The 26,557-nt window shown below is 60.1% G+C and overlaps 3 protein-coding genes across 3 annotated transcripts; 1 reads left to right on the forward strand and 2 right to left on the reverse strand.

Annotated features, from left to right (window-relative positions):
- Positions 1 to 1,752: 1,752 nt before the first annotated feature.
- LOC136142292 (melanoma-associated antigen 8-like) lies at positions 1,753 to 6,665 on the reverse strand. The gene is made up of 4 exons (XM_065900286.1): positions 6,600 to 6,665; positions 6,394 to 6,489; positions 6,186 to 6,273; positions 1,753 to 2,666 (listed from the first exon to the last, which is right to left on the reverse strand). The coding sequence occupies exons 1-4, from the start codon at positions 6,663 to 6,665 to the stop codon at positions 1,753 to 1,755; spliced, it is 1,164 nt and encodes a 387-aa protein (XP_065756358.1).
- A 975-nt stretch (positions 6,666 to 7,640) lies between these two features.
- Positions 7,641 to 8,438, forward strand: LOC136142293 (melanoma-associated antigen 10-like). Its single transcript, XM_065900287.1, has one exon. The coding sequence runs from the start codon at positions 7,641 to 7,643 to the stop codon at positions 8,436 to 8,438; it is 798 nt and encodes a 265-aa protein (XP_065756359.1).
- A 2,297-nt stretch (positions 8,439 to 10,735) lies between these two features.
- Positions 10,736 to 11,570, reverse strand: LOC136142294 (uncharacterized). The gene is made up of 2 exons (XM_065900288.1): positions 11,059 to 11,570; positions 10,736 to 10,871 (listed from the first exon to the last, which is right to left on the reverse strand). Exons 1-2 carry the CDS (start codon positions 11,568 to 11,570, stop codon positions 10,736 to 10,738), a joined length of 648 nt encoding a protein of 215 aa, XP_065756360.1.
- Between the last annotated feature and the right edge of the window lie 14,987 nt (positions 11,571 to 26,557).

Consider the following 26,557-nt stretch of genomic DNA (forward strand, 5'->3'; position numbering starts at 1 on the left):
GGCACTCAGCAGGGAGGGCCGCCTCTTTAGCCCCCGGCGCCGTCTGCACCTTCCACTGCAGTGACCTCCCAATCCCATTAGGCCCAGAAGTTGCTCCTTCCTTTCGATGCCAGGTCACAGCCCAAACCTGTGGGTCTCTGATGCCGCCGTATTTCTGCACCTGCCTGAACGCGGGGACACTGGCGGACGTTGCTCCTTAGTGGCTAGGACTTATTTCTAGTATTATTCTGATCCCAGACTCTGTCCTTCTCCCCTCTGGAAGTTGCTTTCTTTTCATGACATCTCAGAGAATTTGCAGCTCCATAGGAAACGGAATAGAAAACCAGTCAAAATTGCTGTTCTGTGTGTTTAACTCCTGCAGGATATATTATTCAATTTGGATGTGTGTGTGTGTGTGTGTGTGTGTCTGTCGGCATGGAGGGAAGGGTGGTGATTTCCCCAGCTGGGGGCAGCTCACGCAAAGCTCCCAGGATTCCAGTCACACGGCGACTCCTTTCCACTTTGGCAGCCTCTCTTCTTCCAAACCCCCTATTTTCATCCATTTCATCCCACTGAAATCTAGACCTTGCTCACAAGTGGCCAAAGTAAACTCCAGGTGACTAAAATGGTCGTTTCCATACGGTTGGTAATTGGCTCTCCCAGGGCAGGGAGAGGAGGGCCAGCCCCGGGAATACCGAGCAGGGCTTCAAAGAGCAAGACCCTCATTTCTCTGGAAATCCTCGCAGATGGCGGGTATGAAACACCTACCTCTTCACTGTGGCCCACTGTAATGCAACAAGAGCCAGCACCCCTTCCTTCCTGCCCCAGGGCGAGATTTCTCTCGGCTTTATCCGTGACCCAGAAGGACATCTCACAGCAATGTCCCATTTCAGACTTTCCCCTCCAACCCAAGACACACCCTCTGCATGTCTGGCTGCTGCCACCGCCCAGCTTCATCACCATCACCTCCCACAGAAGGAACCCCCACTTCCCAAAGGCCCAAAGTGCCCTGGCTCGGGGCACTTAACACTTCAGGGCTCGCTCCTGGAGCCCCACCGCCTCGTCCCATGTTGTCTTATTCTGTGGGACTTAGGGGACGTCTCACCACTTTCCTCATGTGACAGTGGCTCCTAGACCATCACTCTAGGTGTGGGTGTGTCCTGCTTTTCCTAGCGTTCCCGCTACTAACACAGGCCCTTCCGGAGAGCAGAGGCTCCGTGGAGGTCTGCGGAACAAACAAGCCAGTGGGCAGGGGGCTTATTGACGCCGATGAACCTTCTCCTACTTTCTTAAAATACCCGTGCAAATCCAACTCAACGGAGATAGTTCGTTTTATTTACAGAATGACAGACAAGACAGGGAAGCAAGAATTGGAACAACAATGGCTTTTATTTTTCTATTTCTTCCCCCATCTATATCACTGCTAAGTACTTCCACGTTTCCAGAGCAGTTCTGATTCCAATTCCCTGTTATCTTGTACACGGTCACAAAACGAACTGGGAGATTTCCCAACCTCTCTTACAAACAGCAAAACTCTTGTTCTTGAACTGAATTAGTGCAAATACCTGTGGGATTAACGTCATACACAAAGTTAGACACTGAAGCTTGTTTAGTCTTCTATTCAAAGAACCAACATTTGAAAAATTCCTAAAGAAAACAGACATGGAAGTCCATGTCAACATACACAACAGGAACCCAAAGATGCTGCACACCGGCTTCCCCCAACTCGCCCGGCTCTCACTGCTTAGAAGGCTGACCGCTCCCTCTTCAAACTCAGAGTGAAGGATCAGCCCCCCTTCCTGCCCCACGGGAGAAGCTGCTGGACGTGGGACCGGCTGCTGCTCTGGCTGAGGCTCCCTCTTCCTCATCGCTCACGCTCTCTGCAGACACGGATGGGAAGAACCTGGGATCCATGCTATTGACCCTGAGCAGATGCTCCAGGACCTGCCACTTGCTGGCCTCCGCGTAGGCCCGGGGACCCCACAGGAACTCGTAGCGGGCAGGGTCGCTGTGGGGCACCTGCTGGTACTTCAGGTAGCCAGCCTGCACCCACACTTCGGTGAGCAGCTCCCTCCTGGCACGCAACCCCAGCTTGCTGAGCGCTCCCCGCAACTCCTCCTCAGGGGCGCGCTCACCGAACAGGGTGATCATGGTCAGGACCATCACCAGGAGGCCGTCCTCGCACGTGCGCTGCCCGGCCCTCAGCACTGCATCCCAGGTGAGGCCCAGGGTGGGGACCAGGACGTAGGTGCGATCGCGGGGGCCCACCTCCCTCACATCCAAGCCAAACACCACCTGCAGGCACTCGCAAGCGTGGCGGAAGACCTCGGGGAAGTGGTCCCGATGCTCCGGGAGGACCGTACTCAGCATCTCCACCTCGGAGGTCGGCTCCCCGCTACGATACTTGAGGAGCAGGAACACCACCAGGTCAACCATCAGCGAACCAAGTGCCTCCTGGGGCAAGGGCTCGGCATAGGCGGAGACGGAGGGGGCGCCAGGGGAGGCGGAGGACGAGGGGGATGCGGCCTCCTCCCCCGCAGCCCCCAGCAGCGACGCCTCCACCGGACCCTGGGCCGGGACTGGGGCCTGAGGGTCGGCCTCAGGCTGACGGAGCTCACTCATCTCGACTAGGGCCCTGATGCCTGTGCTCAGGCCGCCGACGGGAGTGTGGGCAGGGGACGTCGTACCTGGGGGAGAGACGGGGTGTGAGCGGCCTCCGTGGAGAAAGGCCCCCTGGGCAGCCCTGACGAAGGCCACTTACAGGTCTCCTCTTAAGGGCTGCCCTCGGGCCTCACAGGGGCGCTCCTATTGGGCAGCCTGTCCTCTGCCAACCTGAAGAAGGAAGTGAGGGGGCTCCTCAGGGTGCAGCCAGCACAGCCCCAGGTTCTGGGGCTGACAGGGCAGTGGGGTGACTTGGGTGTAGTGCGGTCCCCTCTGTTCTGGGGGGGGAGGCCCTGGGTACACACTCAGGGCACGCACCTCCCCTGGACTCCTGGCGCTGCCTGGGCCTCCTCTGCTCTGTACCCCGAGGACACGGTCCTCAGACCTGGGCCTTCGCCTCCCGGTTCCTGGAGCCCCTGTAAGAGGAATGGAGGGCGCACCTCTTGTGTACACTGTGGCACAGTTCCGGGCCTCGGTGCTGGTAGGAGAATTGGGCCGAACTCTGTGAGGTCCCCCCAGTTCTGAGATCTGGGATGGGTGGTCCCCTCGGGGCTCGCTCGTCGTGCTCACTCTTCCCCTTAAGGGCCTGGACCCTCCCCTTTGCAGGCCGGAGAGGAAACTCAGAACTGGACCCCGAATCTGAACAGAAAGCAGTGAGGGGGTCCCACAGGTGGCCGCACCTGCCCAGGGCCGCCCGAGGGTCCTAGGTTGGAGAGAGGCTGGGTCCTCACCTCCTCCTCACATCCTGCCTGGCCTCCCAGCGCTGACCACAGGGGCAGGTTTCTGTTGAGGCCCCTGTTCCAGGGCTGGGGGTCTGCTCAGTCCTCCCTCGGGGTCCTGGGAGTCCACCCTCTGCGGACCTGAAGGCTCACCCCTCACACCAAACACCTGACCTCCTGAGGACCCCGACCCAGAGGTCAGGAAACATGTCATCTGCTGACCGTGCTCTGGCGCCTCCAACGCCCCCGCGGAAGGGCAAAGGATCCCTCCCTGTGTTGGGGTCTAACGTCCTCAGTCCTTCCTTCCTCGCGTGCAGGCTGGACTCTGGGCAGGACCTGGGACTGTCCCGTCTACCACTGTGAGTCCCTGCTCCTTATACCAGGTCTCCAGTCTCTCAGAGACCCTGACGTCAGGACAGGCCTACCGTGCTCATCCCGCCCCGGGGCCTCCCACGGCCACCTGCAAGGGTGATGATCTGGTGGGTCCCCTTAGTCCTGCCTAAGGGCCCTAAACTTTGTCCACCAGGGACGTGACATTTTACCCTCTGCCCTCATTAGACCCCGCCCCTCATCCCAGATCCCCAGCTTCTCTGAGAACCGGATGTCAGGAAGAGCTGATTTGTTCATCCCTCCCTACGGCCTCCCAGGGCCAACTCTGTTCTGGGATCCAGGTTGCCCTCAGTGCTCCCTCAGGGCCCTCACCTTGACTCCACACAGGACCTGGGATTCTGTGCAGTGCCCACCAGACAGCCCGCCTCTTATACCCCCTCTGCAGCGTCTCTGAGACCCTGCCCCATTCTCCCCGACCACAGCGTCTGTGAGACCTGGATGTCAGGAAGTGCTGCATCTGTTCATCCCGCCCTACGGATCGAAAGGCCAACTGGGTCCTGGGATCCAGGTTCCCCTCAGTCCTCCCTCAGTGCTCTCACCCTGACTCCACATAGGACCTGGAATTCTCTCCTGTGCCCGCCTAGCATCCCGCCCCTTATACCCCCTCCCCAGCCTCTCTGACACTCCGCCCCGTGCTCCACCTCCCCAGCGTCTCTGACACCCAGATGTCAGGAAGCGCTGCACGTGCTCATCCCGCCCTGTGGGCTCCCAGGGCCAATTCAGGTCTGGGGTCCAGGCTCCCCTCAGGGCCCTCACCTTGACTCCACGGAGGACCTCGGATACTCGCCCGTGCCCAGGAGACATCCCCGACCCTTATACCCCCTCCCTCGTCTCTCTGAGACCCCACCCCGTGCTCCCCCTCCCCAGCGTCTCTGAGACCCGGATGTCAGGAAGTGCTGCACGTGCTCATCCCGCCCTATGGCCTCCCAAGGCCAACTGTGTCCTGGGGTCCAGGCCCCCCTCAGGGTACTCACCTTGACTCAACGCAAGACCTGGGATTCTCTCCCGTGCCCACGAGACACCCGGACCTTTATACCGCGTCCCCAGCCTCCCTGAGACCCCGCCCCGTGCTCCCCTTCCCCAGCGTCTCTGAGACCCGGATGTCAGGAAGTGCTGCACGTGTTCATCCCGCCCTATGGCCTCCCAGGGCCAACTCTGTTCTGGGGTCCACACTCCCCTCAGTCCTCCCTCAGTGTGCTCACCTTGACTCCACGGAGGACCTGGGATACTCTCCAGTGCCCACCAGACATCCCCGCCCCTTATACCCCCTCCCTCGTCTCTCTGAAATCCCGCCCCGTGCTCCCCTCCCCAGCGTCTCTGAGACCCGGATGTCAGGAACGGCTGCGTGTGCTCATCCCGCCCTATGGCATCCCAGGGCCAACTTTGTTCTGGGGTCCACACTTCCCTCAGGCCACCTTCAGGGCGCTCACCTTGACTCAACGCACGACATGGGAATTTCTCCCGTCCTAACCAGACACCCCGACCCTTATACCACCTCCCCAGGCTGAGAACCTGCCCCATGCTCCCCCTCCGCAGCGTCTCTGAGACCCGGATGTCAGGAAGTGCTGCACGTGCTCATCCCGCCCTGTGGGCTCCCAGGGCCAACTCTGTTCTGGGTTCCAGGCTCCCCACAGTCCTCCCACAGGGCACTCACCTTGACTCCACACAGGACCTGGGATTCTCTCCTGTGCCCACCAGACACCACAAGCCTTATACCGCCTCCCCAGCCTCTCTGAGACCCCGCCCCGTGCTCCCCCTCCCCAGCGTCTCTGAGACCCGGATGTCAGGAAATGCAAGAGCTCATCCCACACTATGGCCTCCCAGCACCAACTCGGTACTGGGGTCCAAGCTCCCCTCAGTCCTCCCTCAGGGCACTCACCTTGACTCCACGCAGGACCTGGGATTCTCTCCCGTGCCCACCAGACACCCCAAGCCTTATACCGCCTCCGTAGCCTATCTGAGACCCTGCCCCCTGTGCCCCCTCGGCAGCTTCTCTGAGACCCGGATGTCAGGAAGTGCTGCACGTGCTCATCCCGCCCTATGGCCTCCCAGGGCCAACTCTGTTCTGGGGTCCAGGCTCCCCTCAGTCTTCCCTCAGGGTGTTCACCTTGACTCCAAGCAGTAACTGGATTCTCTCCTGTGCCCGCCTGAGACCCCACTCCTTATACCCTTCCGTAGCCTCTATGAGACCCCGCCCCTATACCCGCTCGGCAGTCTCTGTGACACCCTGACCCTTATACCCTTCCCTGCCTTCAGCCCTGGGCGGCCCTGGGGTGGAATGAGCACTTGGCAGCGAGTCCTCACTTACGTATCCGGGTCTCAGAGAGGCTTAGGAACAGGTATAAGCGTCCGCTCTCAGGTGTGCTATGGCTAGACCCCAGGTCCTGCGTGGACTCAAGGTGAGGGCCTTGAGGGAGGACTGAGGAAAACGTGGACCCCAGAACAGAGTTGGCCCAGTGAGGTCATAGGGCGGGATGAACACGTCAGCACTTCCTGACTTCCGGGTCTCAGAGAAGCTGGGGACCTGGGATAAGGGGCGGGGTCTCATGAGCGCAGAGGGTAAAATGTCAGGTCCCTGGTGGACTAACGTTAGGGCCCTTAGGCAGGACTGAGGGGACCCTGAGGGAGGACAAAAGGGACCCACCAGATCACCGCCCTTGCAGGTGGCCGTGGGAGGCCCTGGGGTGGGATGAGCACGGTAGGCCTGTCCTGACGTCAGGGTCTCTGACAGACTGGAGACCTGGTATAAGGAGCAGGGACTCACACTGGCAGACGGGACAATCCCAGGTCCTGCCCAGAGTCCAGCCTGCACGCAAGGAAGGAAGGACTGAGGACGTTAGACCCCAACACAGGGAGGGATCCTTTGCCCTTCCGCGGGGGCGTTGGAGGCGCCAGAGCACGGTCAGCAGATGACATGTTTCCTGACCTCTGGGTCGGGGTCCTCAGGAGGTCAGGTGTTTGGTGTGAGGGGTGAGCCTTCAGGTCCGCAGAGGGTGGACTCCCAGGACCCCGAGGGAGGACTGAGCAGACCCCCAGCCCTGGAACAGGGGCCTCAACAGAAACCTGCCCCTGTGGTTAGTGCTGGGAGGCCAGGCAGGACGTGAGGAGGAGGTGAGGACCCAGCATCTCTCCATCCTAGGACCCTCGGGCGGCCCTGGGCAGGTGCGGCCACCTGTGGGACCCCCTCCCTGCTTTCTGTTCAGATTCGGGGTCCTGTTCTGAGTTTCTCCTCCGGCCTGCAAAGGGGAGGGTCCAGGCCCTTAAGGGGAAGAGTGAGCACGACGAGCGAGCCCCGAGGGGACCACCCACCCCAGAACTCAGAACTGGGGGGACCTCACAGAGTCCGGCCCAATCCTCCTACCAGCACCGAGACCCAGAGCTGTGCCACAGTCTACACAAGAGGTGCGCCCTCCATTCCTCTTACAGGGGCTCCAGGAACCGGGAGGCGAAGGCCCAGGTCTGAGACCGTGTCGTCAGGGCACAGAGCAGAGGAGGCCCAGGCAGCGCCAGGAGTCCAGGGGAGGTGCGTGCCCTGAGTGTGTACCCAGGGGCTCCCCCCCAGAACAGAGGGGACCGCACTACACCCAAGTCACCCCACTGCCCTGTCAGCCCCAGAACCTGGGGCCGTGCTGGCTGCACCCTGAGGAACCCCCTCACTTCCTTCTTCAGGTTGGCAGAGGACAGGCTGCCCAATAGGAGCGCCCCTGTGAGGCCCGAGGGCAGCCCTTAAGAGGAGACCTGTAAGTGGCCTTCGTCAGGGCTGCCCAGGGGGCCTTTCTCCGCCGAGGCCGCTCACACCCCCTCTCTTCCTCAGGTATGAGGTCCACGCCTGTCACCCGTGCCCACACTCCCGTGGGCGGCCCGACCCCAGTGATCAGGCCCCCGGTCAAGATGAGTGAGCTCCGCCAGCCTGAGGCCGACCTTCAGGCCCCAGTCCCGGCCCAGGGTCCGGTGGAGGCGCCGCTGCTGGGGGCTGCGGGGGAGAAGGCCACATCCCCCTGGTCCTCCGCCTCCCCTGGAGCCCCCTCCTTCTCCACCTATGCGGAGTCCTTGCCCCAGGAGGCACTTGTTGTGCTGATGGCTGACCTGGTGGCATTCCTGCTCAAGTATCGCCCCAGGGAGCCGACCTCCAAGGCGGAGATGCTGAGTATGGTCCTCCGGGAGCATCGGGACCAGTTCCCCCTGGTCTTCAGCCACGCTTGCGAGTGCTTGCAGCTGGTGTTTGGCTTGGACGTGAAGGAGGTGGACCCCCGCGATCGCACCTACGTCCTGGTCCCCACCCTGGGCCTCACCTGGGATGCGGTGCTGAGCGACGGGCAGAGCACGCCCGAGGCCGGCCTCCTGGTGCTGGTCCTGGGCGTGATCACCCGGTTCGGTGACCGCACCCCTGAGGAGGAGGTGTGGGGAGTGCTCGGCAACATGGGGTTGTGTGCCGGGAGGGAGCCCTGCACCTATGGGGAGCCCGGGGAGCTGCTCACCGAAGTGTGGGTGCAGGAGGGCTACCTGGAGGACCGGCAGGTGCCCCACAGCGACCCTGCCCGCTGCGAGTTCCTGTGGGGTGCCCGGGCCTACGCGGAGACCAGCAAGTGGCAGGTCCTGGAGCATCTGCTCAGGGTCAGTAGCTTGGATCCCAGGTCCTTCCCATCCCTGTGTGCAGAGGGTGTGAGCGACGAGGAAGAGGGAGCCTGAGCCAGAGCAGCAGCCAGGCTCCTTCCAGGCCCAAGTTCACTGGTAGCAAGTGAGGCTGGTCCTTCACTCTGAGTTTGAAGAGAGAGCGGTCGAGTTTCCAAGTAGTGAGGGCCCCTGCGAGTGGGGGGAACATGGTGTGTAGCATCTTTGGGTTCCTGTTGTGTAAGATGACATGGAATTTCATCTCTGTTTTCTTTGGGAATTTTTCACATATTGTCTCATTTCAAAGAAGGCTTAATAAGCTTCAGTATCTAAGTTTGCAAATGACATTAATCACACATGTATTTGCATTAGTTCAGTTCAATGACAAGAGTTTTGCAATTGTGTAAAACAAATTGTAAGATTCCCATATTATTTTGTGATGGTGAACAAGATAACATGGCATTGGAATAGGAATTTACTTGGAAATGTGAAAGTAATTAGCAGTACAACTGAAGGCCACCACGTTGTTCCTCGGGACACCCCGTCGTCCGCTCAGTGGTGGGTGCCCTGCTGTGGGACTTTCCTGTTCCAGCCATAGGGCAGGGCCAGGCCCCGGGCATGTGGGCCAGAGGGGGAGTGGCTGACCTGGGGGAGCGGGCATTGCCGGCACCCATCTTCCTGGCGAGACACCACCCGCAGGGCCCTCAGGAAGGGAGGCAGTTGGGGGGATGGAGGGCCGCCAGGTGGGGTGTAGTGGAGGCACATTGTTGGGGACCCTGGTGGGGGGGCCGTGACCCCCGGACTCTGGTGGCTGTTACAAGTTCCTCTCTGTGTTATCATGCCCTCTGTTCAATGGTTTCAGTCAAAGTTTCTCTTAGTAAATTTCTCTGAAAGTTTCAGCTGAGTCTGGCCTCTGCTGTGGGCAATGGAGGGAAAGGGATGCTGCAGGTGAGGGCGGGGGTCAAGAGTCGGAGTCCTGCTCAGCACCCATGGGACACCTCTCCAGTGAGAGGGTAGGGTAGGCACTTTGCAGACCCAGAGATGGTGAGCGCTTTTTTCCATTTCATAGGTGAATTGTAAAGTTTTAGTGAAAACTGATAATTGCCTAAAAAGGCAGTAGAGAAGTTAAAATGTAAATGAAAACCTTGATTATCTCAGCAGGAAAAAGGGGACATAGGAGCAACAATAGTTGGACAGACACTGCTATGGACTGAATATTTGTAAACCCCTGCCCCTCATTCACCTGTTAAATTCTAACCCCCAAAGGGATGGGATTTGGAGGTGGGGCCCTGGGAAGTGATTAGCCCATGAGGGGGGAGCCCTCATGAATGAGATTACCTCCCTTATAAAAGAGGCCCCAGACGGCTGACTCATTCTCTCGTGCCTTGTGAGAAGATGGCTAGTTGATACAACTAGACAAGAAATCAGTCCATACGAAGAAGAGCTTTATGACTATTATTTATTACTCAGCTGTACAAAGGAACGAAATTGGGTCATTTGTAGATGCGTGGATGGATCTAGAGACGGTCATACAGAGTGAAGGAAGTCAGAAAGAGAGAAACAAATATCGTGTATTAATGCACATATGTGGAACCTAGATAAATGGTACAGATGAACCGGTTTGCAGGGCAGAAATAGAGACACAGACGTAGAGCACAAACATATGGGCACCAAGGTGAGAAAATGGTGGGGGCGGGCGGGGGGTGTGATGAATTGGGAGATCGGGATTGACAAATGTACACTAATATGTATAAAATGCGTAACTCATAAGAACCTGCTGTATAAAAAAATACATAAAATAAAATTCAAAAATTAAAACAAACGAAAGAAATAAGAATAGGTTTATGACATTATCAATCACAGTAGAAAACCACCTGTGAAGACAAGTGGACGTACCTGCCACAATGGGCTCTGCATCGCCAAGTTTGCTCCCCCAACTCCGCAGCCTTGCAGGGAGGCCTTCCTATTGGTGGAAGGCCAATGGGCGTGTCTTTTGCTTCCGGAGGCGCCAAGCCTTGGGACCTCAGGCCCTCAGTGCGCGTGGCTATTGGTGCTTCCGTAGCAAAGCCCCTCCTCACGTGCTCTTCTGATCCAACCACTTTCCCTGTAAAGAGACGTCTAGAACGTTCTCCCTCATCTTCCTGGGGCTTCCGGGAGCAGCCGGAAACGCACGTGGCGTTCGCACAGAGTGCCTGGGACAGTCGGCAGCACAGTTCCTGGCTGCTCTGCTGAGACGAGCTCTTCAGCCCCTCGTGAGCGGGACTCCGGAGCCATCCACAGAGTCAGAGCAAGTCAGGAGACAGGCGGGGGCTTTGCCGGGGGCTGGACTCCGCAGGTACCGGGGGCCCTGGGAAGGAGTGGAGGTCGGGGGAGGGCTACGGGCTGCTCGGTTGGGAGTGGGGGAGCGGCGGCGGAGGGTAGCGGGCTGAAGGGGGGCTGAGGGAAGGGTCCCCCAGTGAGTGGGTCAGAGGGGAGGACCGCTGGTTTCCGGGGTGGCTGGTGGGGGGCGTTCTGGAGTCGGGGTGCAGAGGGTGGGGCTAATGGCTAAGCGTGGGGGGGGGGGCCGGAGCGGAGGGCTTCCTGCCGGTCGGGTGGGGCCGGCTTTGGGGCCAGAGGAGAGGATGACTGGCTGCGGGGGTGGGGAGCACGGGACGGCCGGGCCCCATCCCCCACCCCCCCAACCCCCCCCACCCCCCACCCCCGGGGCCGAGACCGGAAGGGAGGGCTAACGGCTCCTGCGTGTGGCGGGAGGAAGGGGGAGCTACTCCTGGCTGAGGCGGGGGTCGATGGGGAGGACTCCCGGGCGTGGGTGCGGTAGGCGTTAGGGGAGCTCCCGCCGGGGCGGGGCGTGGGGTGGGGGGGAGGACGCTCGTGGCAGTTAGGGGGCTCCAGCTCCCGGGTGGGCGGGGGCAAGACGGGTGGGCTGTGCGTCTGGAGTACGAGAAGCGAGAGCCCCCGGCGCTGAGTGTGCTCGGGGGAGGACTCCCCGGTGTGGGGAGGTGAGAGAGGCAGTCTGGCCCGTACGCATGGCGGGGCGCCCGGCTTCCAGGGCCCAGAGCGGAGCGCCCCCAGCTGGTGGGTGGGGGAGGGTGTATGGAGGGGATGTAGTGCGAGGGGCCGGGGAGGAGCCGCCTGGCCACGGGGGGCGTAAGTGATGCTGAGAGGGGGAGGCGCTGGGGCTGCTGTGATCTGGTGGAGGCTGTTGGCCATGGCAGATGGATTTGTGGGGGTCCAGGGAGGGGCTCTGGCCCGCTGCATGAGGCATCGAGAGCTTCAGGTCGCCTCTGTCCGGGTGGCACAGGAATTGCAGAGGTGGGTGGGCAGGGCAAGGCCCTGGCCTCCACACAGAGTACACAGATTCCTTACGAGGGTGCTTTGCACATTCACCCGGACACGCCGTACCAGAGTTGTAAAAATGTCTCCATAAATTTAGCAGTATTGCAAGTTTACATGATAAGTTTTCTCGTCACGGGGGAATTTTATTTGATGGTACTAATGATAATATATCTTCAAATATTGGGAAACCCATGGATCAAAGAAAAAAATCGCAGAGGGACTTAGAAAATATCTCAACGTGAATACTAAGAAAGCACAACTTACCAAAATTAGTGGGAGGCAGCAAAAAGCGACAGGAGGAAACTGCATTCCTCTAAATGCTTCTGTTAGAAAAGAGTCAGGACATAAAATCAGTGAGCTAACAGTCCATTTAGAGATGCTAGAAGAAGAAGAGCAAAGGAAACATAAAATGAAGTAATAAGAGAGCTAAGAGAGGAAATCAGTGATAGAAAGCAAATTATGGACACGATGAACAAAGCCATGCGCTTCTTTCAAAAGAGCAAGGAAACCGAGAAAGTCCTAGAACGATGAATCACGGAAAAATAGAAAGAACGCTGATCACCAATATGAGGAATGAGAGAGGGCCAACGTTACGGATCAGATGTACATTAAAAAAGGGGATATAGGGGAATATTATGGGATATTATGGAAATGTTTATGGTAACAAATTGGAAGACTTGAGAAATTCCTTGGGAAAAAGGCAGCTTCCTAAAACTGAGGCCAGAAATGTAGAAAAGGTGACGAGCCTTCTATCTGTCTTTTTTTTTTAATTATTTTATTTTATTTTATTATTGTTTCTTGAGTCGTCCGCAACAAGTGCTCTTTTGTTATTATTTTTAAATTTTATTCTTTCTTTTGGCTGCGTTGGGTCTTTGTTGCTGCGCGCGGGCTTTCTCTAGGTGCAGCGAGCGGGGGCTACTCTTCGTTGCGGTGCGCAGGCCTCTCATCACGGTGGCTTCTCTTGTTGCAGAGCACGGGCTCCAGGCATGTGGGCTTCAGTAGTCGTGTCACGTGGACTCAGTAGTTGTGGCTCGTGGGCTCTAGAGCGCTGGGTCAGTGGTGGCGGCGCGTGGGGTTAGTTGCTCCGCGGCTTGTGGGATCTTCCCGGGCCAGGGATCGAACCTGCGTCCCCTGCACTGGCAGGTGGATTCTTAACCACTGCGCCACCAGGGAAGTCCCTAGCCTTCTATCCTGTAAATAAATGTAATTTATAAAAAAAGTTTCCTAAAGTCAAACAAACCAAACAGGGCAGGGAGGTGCTCCAGGCTGTTGCTGTGAGGGGCACTAGGGTGGGCTGTGTGGCACAAACATGATTCTCTCCTCTTTGCACCCACAGGCCGGTTCCCACACTTCAACAGCCTGTGCACACCTGTTTGATCGCTTCCCCCCACCCTCAGGTCCTCGAAGATGGCGATGGCTCTGGCGGTATTGCGGGACTGGTGCAGGTCGATGGTCGTGAACGCTCAGCGATCTCTGCTCATCCTGGGAATCCCAGATGACTGCAAAGACCAGGAATTCCAGGAGGCTGTGCAGGCTGCCCTGCATTCCCTGGGCAGGTACCGAGTGCTGGGCAAGGTCTACAGAAAGGAGCTGGGGTCGAGTGTTGCCCTGGTCGAGTTTGCTGAGTGTTTAAATCGAAGCTTGCTCCCCCGCCAAATACCAGGCAAGGGAGGGCCCTGGACTGTGGTCTGCCTGCCCCAGGCCCCTGATGCTGATTCACAGGATAGACCCAATTTCCCTGCGCAGCCCCAGAGACAAGCAGTGGTTGGCAGGGCAAGTGAGGCAGGAACTGCAGGTCACTCAGGAACTGCAGGGGAGGAGGAAGCTGCAGGGGAGGCGGGAGTCGCAGGTATGGAGGGAGACACAGGTGAGGAGGAAGCCTTAGGTGTGGAGGGAGCTGAAGGTGAGGAGGGAGGTGCAGGTGAGGAGGGAGCTGCAGGTGAGGAGGGAGCTGAAGGTGAGGCAGGAGCTGCAGGTGAGGAAGGAGCTGCAGGTGAGGAGGGAGCTGCAGGTGAGGCAGGAGATGCAGGTGAGGAGGGAGCTGCAGGTGAGGCAGGAGATGCAGGTGAGGAAGGAGCTGCAGGTGAGGAGGGAGCTGCAGGTGAGGCAGGAGATGCAGGTGAGGAGGGAGCTGCAGGTGAGGCGGGAGATGCAGGTGAGGAAGGAGCTGCAGGTGAGGAGGGAGCTGCAGGTGAGGCGGGAGATGCAGGTGAGGAAGGAGCTGCAGGTGAGGAGGGAGCTGCAGGTGAGGCAGGAGATGCAGGTGAGGGAGATGCAGGTGAGGAGGGAGCTGCAGGTGAGGCAGGAGATGCAGGTGAGGAAGGAGCTGCAGGTGACGAGGGAGCTGCAGGTGAGGCAGGAGATGCAGGTGAGGAAGGAGCTGCAGGTGAGGAGGGAGCCTCAGGTGAGGCAGGAGCTGCAGGTGAGGAAGGAGCTGCAGGTGGGGAAAGATCTGAGGGTCGAGCAGGAGCTGAAGGTGAAGCAGGAGTGTCAGATGAGGAAGGAGCTGCAGGTGACGACGGAACCTCAGGTGAGGCAGGAGTTGCAGGTGAGGCAGGAGCTGCAGGTGAGGAAGGAGCTGCAGGTGAGGAAGGAGCTGCAGGTGAGGAAGTAGCTGCAGGTGAAGCAGGAGCTGAGTCAGATGAGGAAGGAGCTGCAGGTTACAGAAATGTTGCAGGCGTGGCAGGACTTCTTAGTATGGCAGGACCCACGGGCGAGGCAATGACTGCGCCTGAGGAAGCAGTTGTGACAGCGGCAGGCGCCATGGGTGAGGCAGGGCCCGGGACCCAGCAGTGGAGGCAGGCCTTGCAGCCCCTGCTAGACAGCATGGGCTACCAGGAGCTGGGAACCTTCTCTGGGATGGAAGAGCCGGGCCACGGGGAAGAGTCCTCTGAGAGCTGGCTGGAGCAGGCCAACGACATGCTGCACCTGTGGCGCCACGTGTCTGAGAGGGAGAGGAGGAGGAGGCTGGTGGAGAGCTTGCGCGGCCCCGCGCTGGACCTCCTGCGCGGCCTCCTGGCGGAAGATCCCGAGCTGGCTGCCCAGGACTGCCTGGCCGCGCTGGTGCAGGTGTTTGGGAACAAGGACCCCCGGGGGAGTGCTCGGCTGAAGTTCGTGACCTGTGCCCAGCGGCCCCAGGAGACTCTCTCTGCGTACGTGATGCGCCTGGAAGGCCTGCTGCAGTCGGCCCTGGAGAAGAGGGCCATCCACCCGGCCATGGCGGACCAGGCGCGCGCCCGGCAGGTGCTGATGCGGGCCCGGCTGAACGACACGCTCCGGGACACGCTGAGGACGATGCGGCTGATGAGGAGGCCTCCCGGCTTTGCGGGGATGCTGCGGCTCATCCAGAAGACCGAGGCCCGGGAGGCCGACCCGGCTAGCAGGGAGCACTTCCCAGGGCAGGAAGAGGCCCTTGTGGACGTTGGAGGCCTGGCAGCAGCCGCCCAGGCCGCCGCGGCCCATGAGGCCATCACCGCAGGCACCACTGCACATGGCACCAAGGCCTCCCCGGCCGGTGAAGATACCACCGCCCAGGCCGCCCGTTCCAAGGAAGGGAGCGCCGAGGACCACCCGGCACGTGAGGAGGCCAGTGGGGCAGTTGCCGGCACTGCCAAGGCTGGCGAGGCGGGCCCTGAAGACCATGGTGCCGCCAGGGCAGCCCCTGGCCCTGGGGATACCAGCAAGGCATCCGCGGCCACTCAGGAAGACGGAAGTGCTGCCGCCCCTGCGGGCCTAGGTCAGGCAGGACCCTCAGATGCCCCCAGGGTCCCCATGCCTGGCCGGATGGGCAGTGCTTCCCCGGTGGCCCCAGGAGGTCCTGGCTGGGAGCCAGAGGGCCTCGCCCAGGCAGGAGGCCAGGAGGCCGAGGAGAGCCCCGAGGAGGGGCTCAAGCCCATCCCAGAAGAGCCGGGAAATGAAGACGGGGCTGCAGAGATGAGCCCCCCGGGGTCCACCTCGGGCCAGTAGGCTCAGCAGGTCCCGGGGCCCCCAGGCTTGGAGGCAGGGGGAGGCCAGGCCCGGCAGCCTACTGGCCCCATATTAGGGGCTACTCAAGGTGCCTGGGCCTCCCTCCTGAGAGGGGACCCCTATTCGTCATCCCCTGGGGCAGGTTGCTCCCTGTACTGGCAAGCCCAAATGTGTCCCTGTAGGCCCCAGAGGGACCCAGGTGTCAAGGAAGCCCCCAGCCCCCGCTCCCCTCCCCCCAACACACACACCCTAGCCATCGACCCCCCGCAGAGCCCTGAGGTGCGCCACGTGCCAGCCAAGGCTCTGGTCTCTGTGGGCCAGTGTCGTGAGCTCGACGTGTGCTTTCTGGGCATAGATTCAGGCCCAGCGCTGCCTGTTGTTGTGGAAATGTGCATGTGTTCTCCTCTGAGCAGTTCCCCCAAGCCCTGCGCGGCGTGGAGACCCCGAGCCCAGTCCCAGGAGCCGGCAGGAAGGACGGGATGGACGAGGTCACAGCCAGCACCCACCCCAGGACCTGGGATCCCACCTGGGACCTTGGGAAGGAAGACCTTGACCGGGGCTGCAGGAGGTCTGCGGGAGGCCCCCCAGGGCTTGTGTTCTGCTGGGCCACCCCGTTGTTCCTCGGGACTCCACGTCCCCGGCTCGGTGGCGCGTGCCCTGCTGTGGGACTGTCCTGTGGCCGCCATAGGGCAGGGCCGGGCCCCGGGCATGTGGGCCGGAAATGGAGGGTCTGCCCTGCGGGGAGCGGGCATGGCCGGCGCCCATCTTCCTGGCGAGAGGCCACCCGCGGGGCCCTCAGGAAGGGAGACTGTGGGGAGACGGAGGGCCGCCGGGTGGGGTGTAGCGGAGGCACCTTTTTGAGGACCCGGGGGGGGGCGGGACCCGTGGGCTCTGGTGGCCGTTAGAAGTTCCTCTGTGTGTTGTTATGCCCTCTTTTCAATGGTTTCAGTCAATGTTTCTGTTTAATAAATTTCCCTGAACGTTTCATCTGAGTCTGGCCTCTGCTGTGGGCAATGGAGGGAAAGGGCTGCTGCGGGTGAGGGCGGGGGTCCAGAGTCCGATTCCTGCTCAGCACCCATGGGACACCTCTCCAGGGAGAGGGTAAGGTAGGCACTTTGCAGACCCAGACATCGTGAGGGTTTTTCTTCCAGTTCACAGGTGAATTGTAAAGTTTTAGCGCCCTTGACCGTGGGCCGCGTCTCGGACGATGCTCGTGCTTGAAATCATGGGTGCTGTGCACGGCCCGGAAGGCCAGGGGTCACACAGGAGGACCTCTGACCTCGTGGGCCACACGTGGGTCCGTGCACGTCTGCCTGGCCCGGGGGCTCCGGGACCAGAAGGCCGTGCCCGGTTTGCACGAGCGCTCGGCCCGTGGCTCTGCACCCGTGCACGAGTGTCTTCGTGCCCCCTGCGATGACGGGCGTGAAGCAGGAGGCTGACGTGCTGACGGGCCTGCCCTTTATGATGTCACTTGCTGGCTGGGCTGTGATGTCACCCCCGAGCCACCGGAGCACTTCTGTGAGGGGCTGAGCGGGAGTGTGAGCCCAGGGTGCTGCCGGCCGCGCTGCACTGTCCCGTTTACGTGGCGGAGGGACACGCCGCGCTCCGCATGGCTGCGGACGAGAAGGGCCCCGCCGCGCTCCGCATGGCTGCGGACGAGAAGGGCCCCGCCGCGGGCAGGGCGCCCGGCTTCGGCGAGGCGCCTCTTCCTCCCGACACAGCGGCTCCGGCCCTCGGCTCAGGGAGCTGCACCCCCCAGTCCCTCGCCCTGGACCAGCCCGTGCCCGCGGGACACCCCGACCTCAGGCTGCTGCCTGGAGAAGCCGCTTTCCAGGATTTGACGGAAGAGCCTTTCTTGAAAGGGCCCCGCACCGCCTGCGAGGCCGTGTGGGAAGGCAGCCTGCTCTTCCACCCCTTTCCCAGGAAGCTGTGGACGATCGTCCACAGCAGTCGCTTTGCGTCCATTTGGTGGAATGAAGACGGGACTTGCATAGGCATCAACAGGCCGCTGTTTCAAAAGGAGGTTTTGGACAGGGACGGCCTAGACAAGGTGTTCAAGACAGAATGTATGAAGAGCTTCACCCGCCAGCTTAACTGCTACGGATTCAGCAAAGTGCACCAGGACATGCACACGTCCCTCTGCGTGACCAACCTGTCCACGAAGGAGCGGCCCGCCCACGTCCTGAGCGAGGTAAGGAGGGCGGGGGATGGCGGGGGAGGAGCCCTCTCCAGGGTCTGAGCCGCTGGGCCCGGGGGTGGGGGTGGGGGGCGGGTGCCAACCCCGGGGCCGCCTGGGACGGCGGCAGGCGTGTCAGGAGAGCTTCCTTTAAAGGTGGTACTTGGGGACCGGCGTGACGGCCGGAGCTGGCAGTGCCGCGCGCTGTGTTGGGACGTTGTTATGGGGGGACCCGAAGCGTTCTCAGCACAGGGACGTCACTTCTCTCCCTCCTCCTTTTCCCTTTGGTGTGTCTGTGTGAGGTGATGCGTGTGAACTGGACCCCCTGTGGTGATCATTTCACAGCACACGCGGGCAAGGCGTCATCCTGTACTCCTGACACGTGGGCAGTGCCGCTCGCGCCTGACACGCAGTCACACCGAGGAACAAGAGGACACTGCTGCAACGCTGGCCCTTCCCGTCCTCCTGCTCGAGGACAGTGGCCCGCCGGGGGGAGGGCAGAGGTCTGTATGCCCCCTTGACTCCCATAGCTCCAGAGCATCACTTGAGTTGGGGCGCAGGTCCCTTCCTGGGAAGCAGTCAGCGTCCCCGATCTGGCCCCTGGAGGTGCTGGCCAGGGGGCGATTCGGACACTTCCTTAAAAAGCTACCGAACCTTGTTGCAGTCTCGTACCTGCAAACGCCAAGTCCCCTTTCGTGGGCCTTGTACTCATACTAAGGGGCCATGTTCAGTCATTTTCCTAGGGCGAAAGGTGATGGTGAGTGAGCGAGTCTCGGGGATGTAAAAGCTGGGGCACAGCGTCCTGCTGGGACCGGGTCCCGCTTTCTCCAAAGAGGCCTTGGGTCGGCTGGGGGAGGGCGCCCAGGGGCCCAGCCAGGCGGCTGCTGCTTGCGAGCAACTCTTTTGTGACTCGGGGTTTCCTTTTCTCTCTCAACTGCGACCTCAGTTACACTTCTACCACAGTCCCCTGTTTCAGAGAGACTGCCCGCACCTCCTGGTGAGGATGAAGCCGAGAGTGCGCACTAAACCAGCATCCGGGCCGGTGGACGGCGAGCCGGCAGCCCCGGGGCACCTCCCGGCGCCCAGCGCCGCGGAGCCGCAGGACGGCCTCCCACCGTATCCTGAGCACATCCAGGGGACCCCGAGCTACCCGCAAGTCGACCATGCCTCCGCCCTGGCCAGGACTGGCTCTGTCGCTCCAGCCCCTCCTCGGACAGCAGCCGAGCCCCCCGCGCCGCATCCCAGCATGCAGGTTCTGGTCCCTCTAGTCCCTGTCCTGGCAGAGGTGGCCCAGCCAGCCGAGGTCCCCTGGCTCTGCTGCTCCTGGCCTCCCGCCCAGATGAGTCCTCCCTGGCCCGTGCCGGGCCTGGCCGCCGCACCCCGCCAAGTCCTCAGCCTGCCCCCCCACCCCGCGCAGCTCCCGGGGGCCGCGCTGCTGCCTCTTGCGCACCCTGGATGCCTGAGGTGGCCGCCAGGCCTGCCGCCCCCCTGACCTTGATCCGTTGGCCGCTGAGCCACTTCTGCCATCGCTGCGTGGGCTCCCGCTCTTTCCTGGAATAGCCGGCCCCTCCAGGCAGGCCCACAGAGGACCCTGACCAGGCAGACCCTGCAGACACACGGAGGTGGTGACGCGGCCAGAACCTTGCAGGGCAATAAAGAGCACGGGGACTTGAGAGCGATGTTCCACCCAACACGTGTTTGGCGCCTCCGTCCTGGGCGTGGCTGAGCAGTTGATTCCCCTCAGCAGGAAACGATGACAGGTGACAGCCCACCCCCGGCACGGTGCGGGCACCTAGCAGACACCTGGAGAAGCCCCTCAGACGCCCTGTGTCCACTCACTAGAAAGACCCTTGAAGGGCTGGACGAGCACAAGGAAGGCCCTGGCACCCGCGGCTTCACAGTTGCGGGGGCATCGTGTCCAGCAGGGTCTCGATTTGACAGATGAGAAGAGCTCAGGCCTCCCCGGTCAGAGGTCTGAAAAGAGCCCTTCCTGTCCTGAGACGCACAGGTGTGGAGGTGACGGTCCCTGGCAGGGGCCTGCGGGTGTTCAGTTTGGGGGTGCTCTCTGGTGTCTGGACAGCAGGATTGAGGTTTGCTTTTCACTGCGGGTCCTGCGTCTGGAGACATTTTCCTGCTTCTCTTTTCCTTGCCTTTCGAGCTAAACACTTCAAGGGCGCCATGCTCCACCACCCTCTGGGCGCTGGGGTGTCGAGCTTATACCGCGAGTCCTTGTGGTCAGCGCCCAGTGGTGTGTACAGAGCACTGAAGGCCAGGGCACACCCCCAGCTCACAGCTGCTGCCTCCACGTGTGGGGGATGTGCTGGGGGACCTGGCCAGGACTCTGTGGCTGTCACAGCGATAGGGCGACATCCCCTTCCAAACACTGCTAAGAAGGGGGCGGGGAGCGGGAATTGCCTGGAGTTCCAGGGGTTAGGACTCTATGCTTTCACTGCGGTGGCCCGGGTTCAATCCCTGGTCGGGGATCTAAGATCCCCCAAGCCTTGTGGGGTGGCCAAAAACACAGAAAAGAAAAAAAAAAAGGTGGGTTGGGGGAGGAGGGGAAGTAGACCCAAGGTACCAGGAATGATCCAAGCACCAGCAGCCAGAGGAGCCCCGGGTCTGCCCGGGTGAGGGGTGGTCCCATCTGCCGCTCCCGTCTGTCACAATGCCACAGCTAGTGCACGTCATGGGGGTCTCTTGAGCAGCCCAACAGCAGTGCCCCAAATGAACGATGCAAAAATGGACAGAAGGGATGGAAGAAACCGGTCTACAATAGAAGTGGGAGACTTCGGTCCCCCCTGTGATGGATTCAAATGGATCCCCCAGCTCCCACCCCAACCCTTAAGTCCACCTGCTGCAGTGCTAATCCCAAGCTGCATGTATTTGGAGATAGCACCCTTGGGGAAGTCAGTAAGGTTAAATGAGGTCACAAGGGTGGGACCCTAGTCCGACAAGAGCGGTGTCCTTTGGAAAAGAGGAAGAGACACCGAAGATCTCCCTGCCTCCCTCCCTCCCTCAGCCTCTCTTCCACCCTCCCAACCTCCCTCCCTCTCTCTCCCTCCATCCCTCTCTCTCTCCATTCCTCCCTCCCCTTCTGCCCCCCTCTCCCCGCTCCCTCCCTCTCTCTCTCTCCCCCTACCTTCCTCCCCCTCTCTCTTTCCCTCCCTCGCCCCCCTCCCTTTATCTCTCTCCCTCCCTCCCCCTCTCTCCCTCCTTCCCTGCTCCTTATCTCTCTCTCCCTTCCCTGTCTCTCCCTCCCTCCCCTCTTCCCTCTTGCCCTCCTTCCCTCCCCCTTCCCCTCTCTCTCTCCCTTCCTCCCTTCCCCTCTATCACTCCCTCCATCTCTCTCTCTCTCTCTCTCTCTCTCTCTCCTCTCTCCTTCACTCCCTACCGCCTCTCCCTCCCTCATTCCCCTTCTCTCTCTCCTTCCCGCCGTCCCTCTCTCTCTTGCTTTTGATTCCTCCCTCCATCCTGTCTCTCTCTCTCTCTCTCTCTCCCTCCCTCCCTCCCTCCCTCCCTCCCTCCCTTCCCCCCCCCCAACCTGTGCAGGGAAGCAGCCAAGTGAGGGACCAAGAGAAAACCAGCTGTGTGCGAGCCAGGACGAGACGCCTTCCCTCACCTGGAACTGCACGTTCCAGCAAGTTGAGGTTGGACTTCTAGCCACCAGGACTGGGACCCAGTACATTTCTGTAGTTTTGGCCACCTCCTCTGTGGGACCTTGCTATGGCAGCTCTAAGCAGACTAGCACAGCCTGCTTTCATTATGGGTCCAGCGACCAGACAGCACCGCAGTAAGGGAATCACAGATTTGAACAGCACTGTGCAAAGACTAGGTCTCATGACATGTGTAGACTATTAGCCCCAAGAACAGAATAGACACGTGCTCGTCAAGCGTACCTAGAACGTTCTCCAGGGTACTCCACGTGTCAGGCCACACAGCATCCCCCAGTGAACTTAAGGGGATACAAACAAAAGGGCTGAAATCATACAAAGTATGTTCTCTGGCCAAAAGAGAGTGAAATTAGACCTCAATGACAGAAGGAAATGTGGGAAATCTGCAAAGAGAGGGAAATTCAGCCGTGCGTCCCCAAATACCCGCATTAGTCTGGGACGATGCCAAATCCCACGGCACAGGGTGAGGGGCTGAAACAGCAGACACAGATTCTCACAGTGGTTCTGACCAGGAGGCCGAGAGAGAGGGTCCAGCAGGGGTGGCTTGTACTGCGGCCGGCCTCCTTGGTTGCAGGTGGCCGTGCTCTTACCGCCCCTCACGTGGTCACCCTCTGTGCACGCACCCCCAGCCCCTGCCTTCTCTCCTTGTGTGTGCTGATCCGCTCTTCCCTCGAGGGCACCAGCCATCTTGGATTAGACCTCATCCTAATGGCCTCATTTCAACCTAAGAACCACTAACTCCAGTCACAGTGACATTCTGAGGTTCTAGGAGATTAGGGCTTCAACATGCAAATTTTGGGGGGACGCAGTTCAGTCCATAACAATAGCCCAGGGACCGGACAAGGCATCACAAGGGAAGTTAGAAAATACTTTGAAATGAAGAAAACACATACCAAAGCCCCCAGGACTTATGGCACACGGCCAAAGAGGCACTTGGGACCTAAAGCTGCAAACACCCCTGTTCCAATGGAGGTGACACCTCAAATCAACAGCCTCATCTTGAAGAGGGACAAGCGAGAAGAAGAGGAAGGTGAGTCCAAGCATCCTGACAACAAATTTTCACGAGAAAAGAAAAACTGCGCTAATCTACGTACGCGGGGATCACAAGACGTGTACTGGTTGGGAACCTTCACTACATGGGGGAGGGCGCATCTTTCTTACACACTCAGTAACAAGAGCTACATCCACCGACCACTTCATTTGGCCCAGGCTTTTTACAAGCAGGTCACATCATGGGGAAATTCACACCAATGCTTTTGCCTTGTACTATTAGGAGGCCCATTTTACAGATGGAGAAATCGAGGCATAGGGAGTCTCCATGATTTGATCAGCTTGTCACTAGAAGGACTCTTATTCAAGCTACACATCATATGCGTGCAAAGCCCCATCCCCGCACTGGCCTGACCTGTCTCCCCAACAGTCAAGGGGGATTCAGCTGTCCTCCACGGGGTCCTACTAGCTGATGCCTCAGACCACATAATGGAGAAAACACAGGGAAGCCAGGCATTAGTGCCCATGAGAGCCTGACACTGGATTCTGCCCCCGTGGCCTCCCCAGCCCCATCAGGTCACCATCTCTCGTGAAATGGACACGAGGGCCAGGGAGGAGGGTGAGGGTCTAAGACTGAGGGCGTGAGGATGGAGAAGGGTCTTGGACGTGGGGGTCCGAGGCACGGCCCTCTGAAGGCGGCTCCTATGCTCAGGCTTGGGCCCTGCTCTCTCCTTCCACTGCCCACTCTGCTCCCTTCTGTCCCAGCGGCGTGGTGGCCCCACGTTCTCCTGCAGGCTCACTTCCCCGGGCACACTGGCTGTCAGGCAGGCGGCAAGCCTGCATTCAAAGCACGGGGACCGCCGGGCCGGCGGACTCTCCACATCCCCACGGGGCGTGAGTGTCTGTGCCCTTCAGGGCCCTGCGGATGCACCTCCTCCTGGATGCTTGCTCACACGTGGCTTTACACCCTGCTGCTGTCTTCTGAATGTCACTTGGCTTCACACCCTGCATCCCGCCACCGACCCAGCCCTATGCCTGTGCCCAGCCCCAGCTCAGGGACCACGGACAGGCACAGGCCCGGGCCCCCGCGCTTGCTCACAAAGGCCCCTAAAGCAGCAGCCGGCGATATTTGCCACACAGGAGGGTAGGCGAGAGCCAGGCAGGAGGTCAGCCCTTTGCCGAGGAGGCTGGAGCTCAGAGCAGACTTTAGCTGGGGCTGGGGAATGGGGGCTTCTCGGGAAACAGGGCCACGGCTGAGACAACTCACACCAGCCCCTCAGGGGGCAGGCTCAGCGCACGTAGAGAACGTCAGAGCTTCCCGCTGACGGGCAGCAGCTCCCGTGTGCCCTGCCCCGCCCTGGTCAGGACTGGCTGGGTGCCGGGGTGGTGTGTGCTCGTCCAGAGTCTACTGGGGAGGGTGCTGCTGCCCCCCTGAAAAGTGCCTCCCTGAATGTCCCTGGGGCGCTCTTGGCGTGTCCCGGCCGCTGCTGCGCTGCCTGCCACGGCCGTCCCTGGGCTAGCACTGTCCCCCATCAGTCAGTTCACTGCACGAACGGGCACTAGGAATCCCTGCTTTCCCCCGGCAGTGCCCCACGGGGCTCTGGTCCTGGAGCACCCGTTGTCCCAAGAGCACCCCTTTCCTGCTGGGGTCCAGGGCTGCAGCTCACCGGCAGAGGCATCTGCTCCCACCTGCCTCCCCCGGGCAGCCCAGGGCAGGTCAGATGGGATCTGGTGGGTGCTGCTCCTTCCACCTCTCTGGGGCGGCGGACCCTCTTCACAGCCTGCATCACCGGGACCCCAAAGCCCTCTCCTGCCTGGCTCCTTTCCAAACCTTCATGCGGGTCTGCGGGTGGCTGGGGCCTGGGGGAGCGTCCTGGGGACCACCCCTGCCATCTGCTACAGCCTGTCCCTCTGCTCAAACACCCTGATCAGGGACACCAGAGTCCTAGGCGGCTCTGCGGGTGGCTGACAGGACACGCCTGTGCCTCTCGCACTCAGGCTCAAAAACCAAAACCTCACGGTCACATTCAGAAGGCCATCAGTGTACTCAAACATTTGGGCATTACGTAGGGAATGATTTCAAAATAAGTCGGAAGCACAGAGATTCGCCCCACATCCCCGCGGCAATGATCATCACTTACCAACCACGAGGAGGCTCGCCGAGTGGCTGCATCACGTCCTGCCAGCTCCACCCGAACCATGATATTGGTGTGGGGGGGGTGGGGGATGCTTCTCTGGGACTTTCAGATACACATACATGCACGAGGTCATCAGGACCGGGGCCTAAGCGGCTCTTAGTCGGGGGACAGGTTCCGGACAGAGTGGGCGCTGTGGGCAGCAGGGTCACCCTGAGGGGGACTCGGGGCTGGGCCCCACGAGGACGCCCCCGACCCCAACGGGGCCGCTCGGCAGCTGGCGGCTGCCCTCCTGACAGACTCAGCACAGCCCCGCGGGGACGGATGGGTGCGGGTTGCTTGAGGGAAATGCCCTCCGCCAGCTCCCTGTGGGGCAGCCTCTCTCTGGAGCACCTCCAACCCTGCCCAGGGCCTTAAAGGCACAGAGTCTGGCGTCTCACATCTAAGGGGCAGAGGCGCCGGACTTAAGACCCTGGGGGAGGAAGCACAGTGGTCTGTGTCTGTGTTGTCATGGCTTGAGGACTAACCCCCGACCCCGGTGTGCCTTCGATACAGATGGCCGTGACAAAACTGCTTCTGCTCAGAATTCAGTGGCAAAGGGTCATCCCTTGACCCCTCCTAAGTGAAGAGGACGCTGGCAGTGCTGTGTCCCCACTTGTGCGGGGAGGAGAGGAAGACAAGATGGGGACGAGCACCTGACGGCTCTCCAATGCCACACTGCCTAGTAGAGGCTCAACAAAAGCAGGGCTTACCTTTTGTGATGACAAAATCCCCTTCTTTTCCGGCAGGAGTGTCTGAGCAGGTTACATTGGCCCTGAAATTCTCCACCTTTTCCAAGTGCCCACCTGCTATATGGCAGGTGCTTCAAATCCAGGATCCCACGTAAGGTTCACGTTGTCGTACGGCGCTCAGCAGGGAGGGCCGCCTCTTTAGCCCCCGGCCCCGTCTGCACCTCCCACTGCAGTGACCTCCCAATCCCATTAGGCCCAGAAGTTGCTCCTTCCTTTCGATGCCAGGTCACAGCCCAAACCTGTGGGTCTCTGATGCCGCCATATTTCTGCACCTGCCTGAACGCGGGGACACTGGCGGACGTTGCTCCTTAGTGGCTAGGACTTATTTCTAGTATTATTCTGATCCCAGACTCTGTCCTTCTCCCCTCTGGAAGTTGCTTTCTTTTCATGACATCTCAGAGAATTTGCAGCTCCATAGGAAACGGAATAGAAAACCAGTCAAAATTGCTGTTCTGTGTGTTTAACTCCTGCAGGATATATTATTCAATTTGGATGTGTGTGTGTGTGTGTGTGTGTGTGTGTCTGTCGGCATGGAGGGAAGGGTGGTGATTTCCCCAGCTGGGGGCAGCTCACGCAAAGCTCCCAGGATTCCAGTCACACGGCGACTCCTTTCCACTTTGGCAGCCTCTCTTCTTCCAAACCCCCTATTTTCATCCATTTCATCCCACTGAAATCTAGACCTTGCTCACAAGTGGCCAAAGTAAACTCCAGGTGACTAAAATGGTCGTTTCCATACGGTTGGTAATTGGCTCTCCCAGGGCAGGGAGAGGAGGGCCAGCCCCGGGAATACCGAGCAGGGCTTCAAAGAGCAAGACCCTCATTTCTCTGGAAATCCTCGCAGATGGCGGGTATGAAACACCTACCTCTTCACTGTGGCCCACTGCAATGCAACAAGAGCCAGCACCCCTTCCTTCCTGCCCCAGGGCGAGATTTCTCTCGGCTTTATCCATGACCCAGAAGGACATCTCACAGCAATGTCCCATTTCAGACTTTCCCCTCCAACCCAAGACACACCCCCTGCATGTCTGGCTGCTGCCACCGCCCAGCTTCATCACCATCACCTCCCACAGAAGGAACCCCCACTTCCCAAAGGCCCAAAGTACCCTGGCTCGGGGCACTTAACGCTCCAGGG

Source organism: Phocoena phocoena, chromosome X (assembly GCF_963924675.1).
Source record: "Phocoena phocoena chromosome X, mPhoPho1.1, whole genome shotgun sequence".
NCBI lineage: Eukaryota > Metazoa > Chordata > Mammalia > Artiodactyla > Phocoenidae > Phocoena > Phocoena phocoena.

Bases quoted from the DNA above. Each gene is read 5' to 3' on its own strand.
- LOC136142292 (XM_065900286.1), bottom strand. From the start codon at position 6,665: ATGTCATCTGCTGACCGTGCTCTGGCGCCTCCAACGCCCCCGCGGAAG. The intron at 6,490-6,599 runs GTGTTGGGGTCT...TCCTTATACCAG, and splicing joins AGGGCAAAGGATCCCTCCCT to GTCTCCAGTCTGTCAGAGAC. The intron at 6,274-6,393 runs GTGGGTCCCTTT...CCCTTATCCCAG, and splicing joins CCTGCAAGGGCGGTGATCTG to GTCCCCAGCTTCTCTGAGAC.
- LOC136142293 (XM_065900287.1), top strand. From the start codon at position 7,641: ATGAGTGAGCTCCGCCAGCCTGAGGCCGACCTTCAGGCCCCAGTCCCG.
- LOC136142294 (XM_065900288.1), bottom strand. From the start codon at position 11,570: ATGGCCAACAGCCTCCACCAGATCACAGCAGCCCCAGCGCCTCCCCCT. The intron at 10,872-11,058 runs GTGGGGGGTGGG...CCCCGACTCCAG, and splicing joins TTCCGGTCTCGGCCCCGGGG to AACGCCCCCCACCAGCCACC.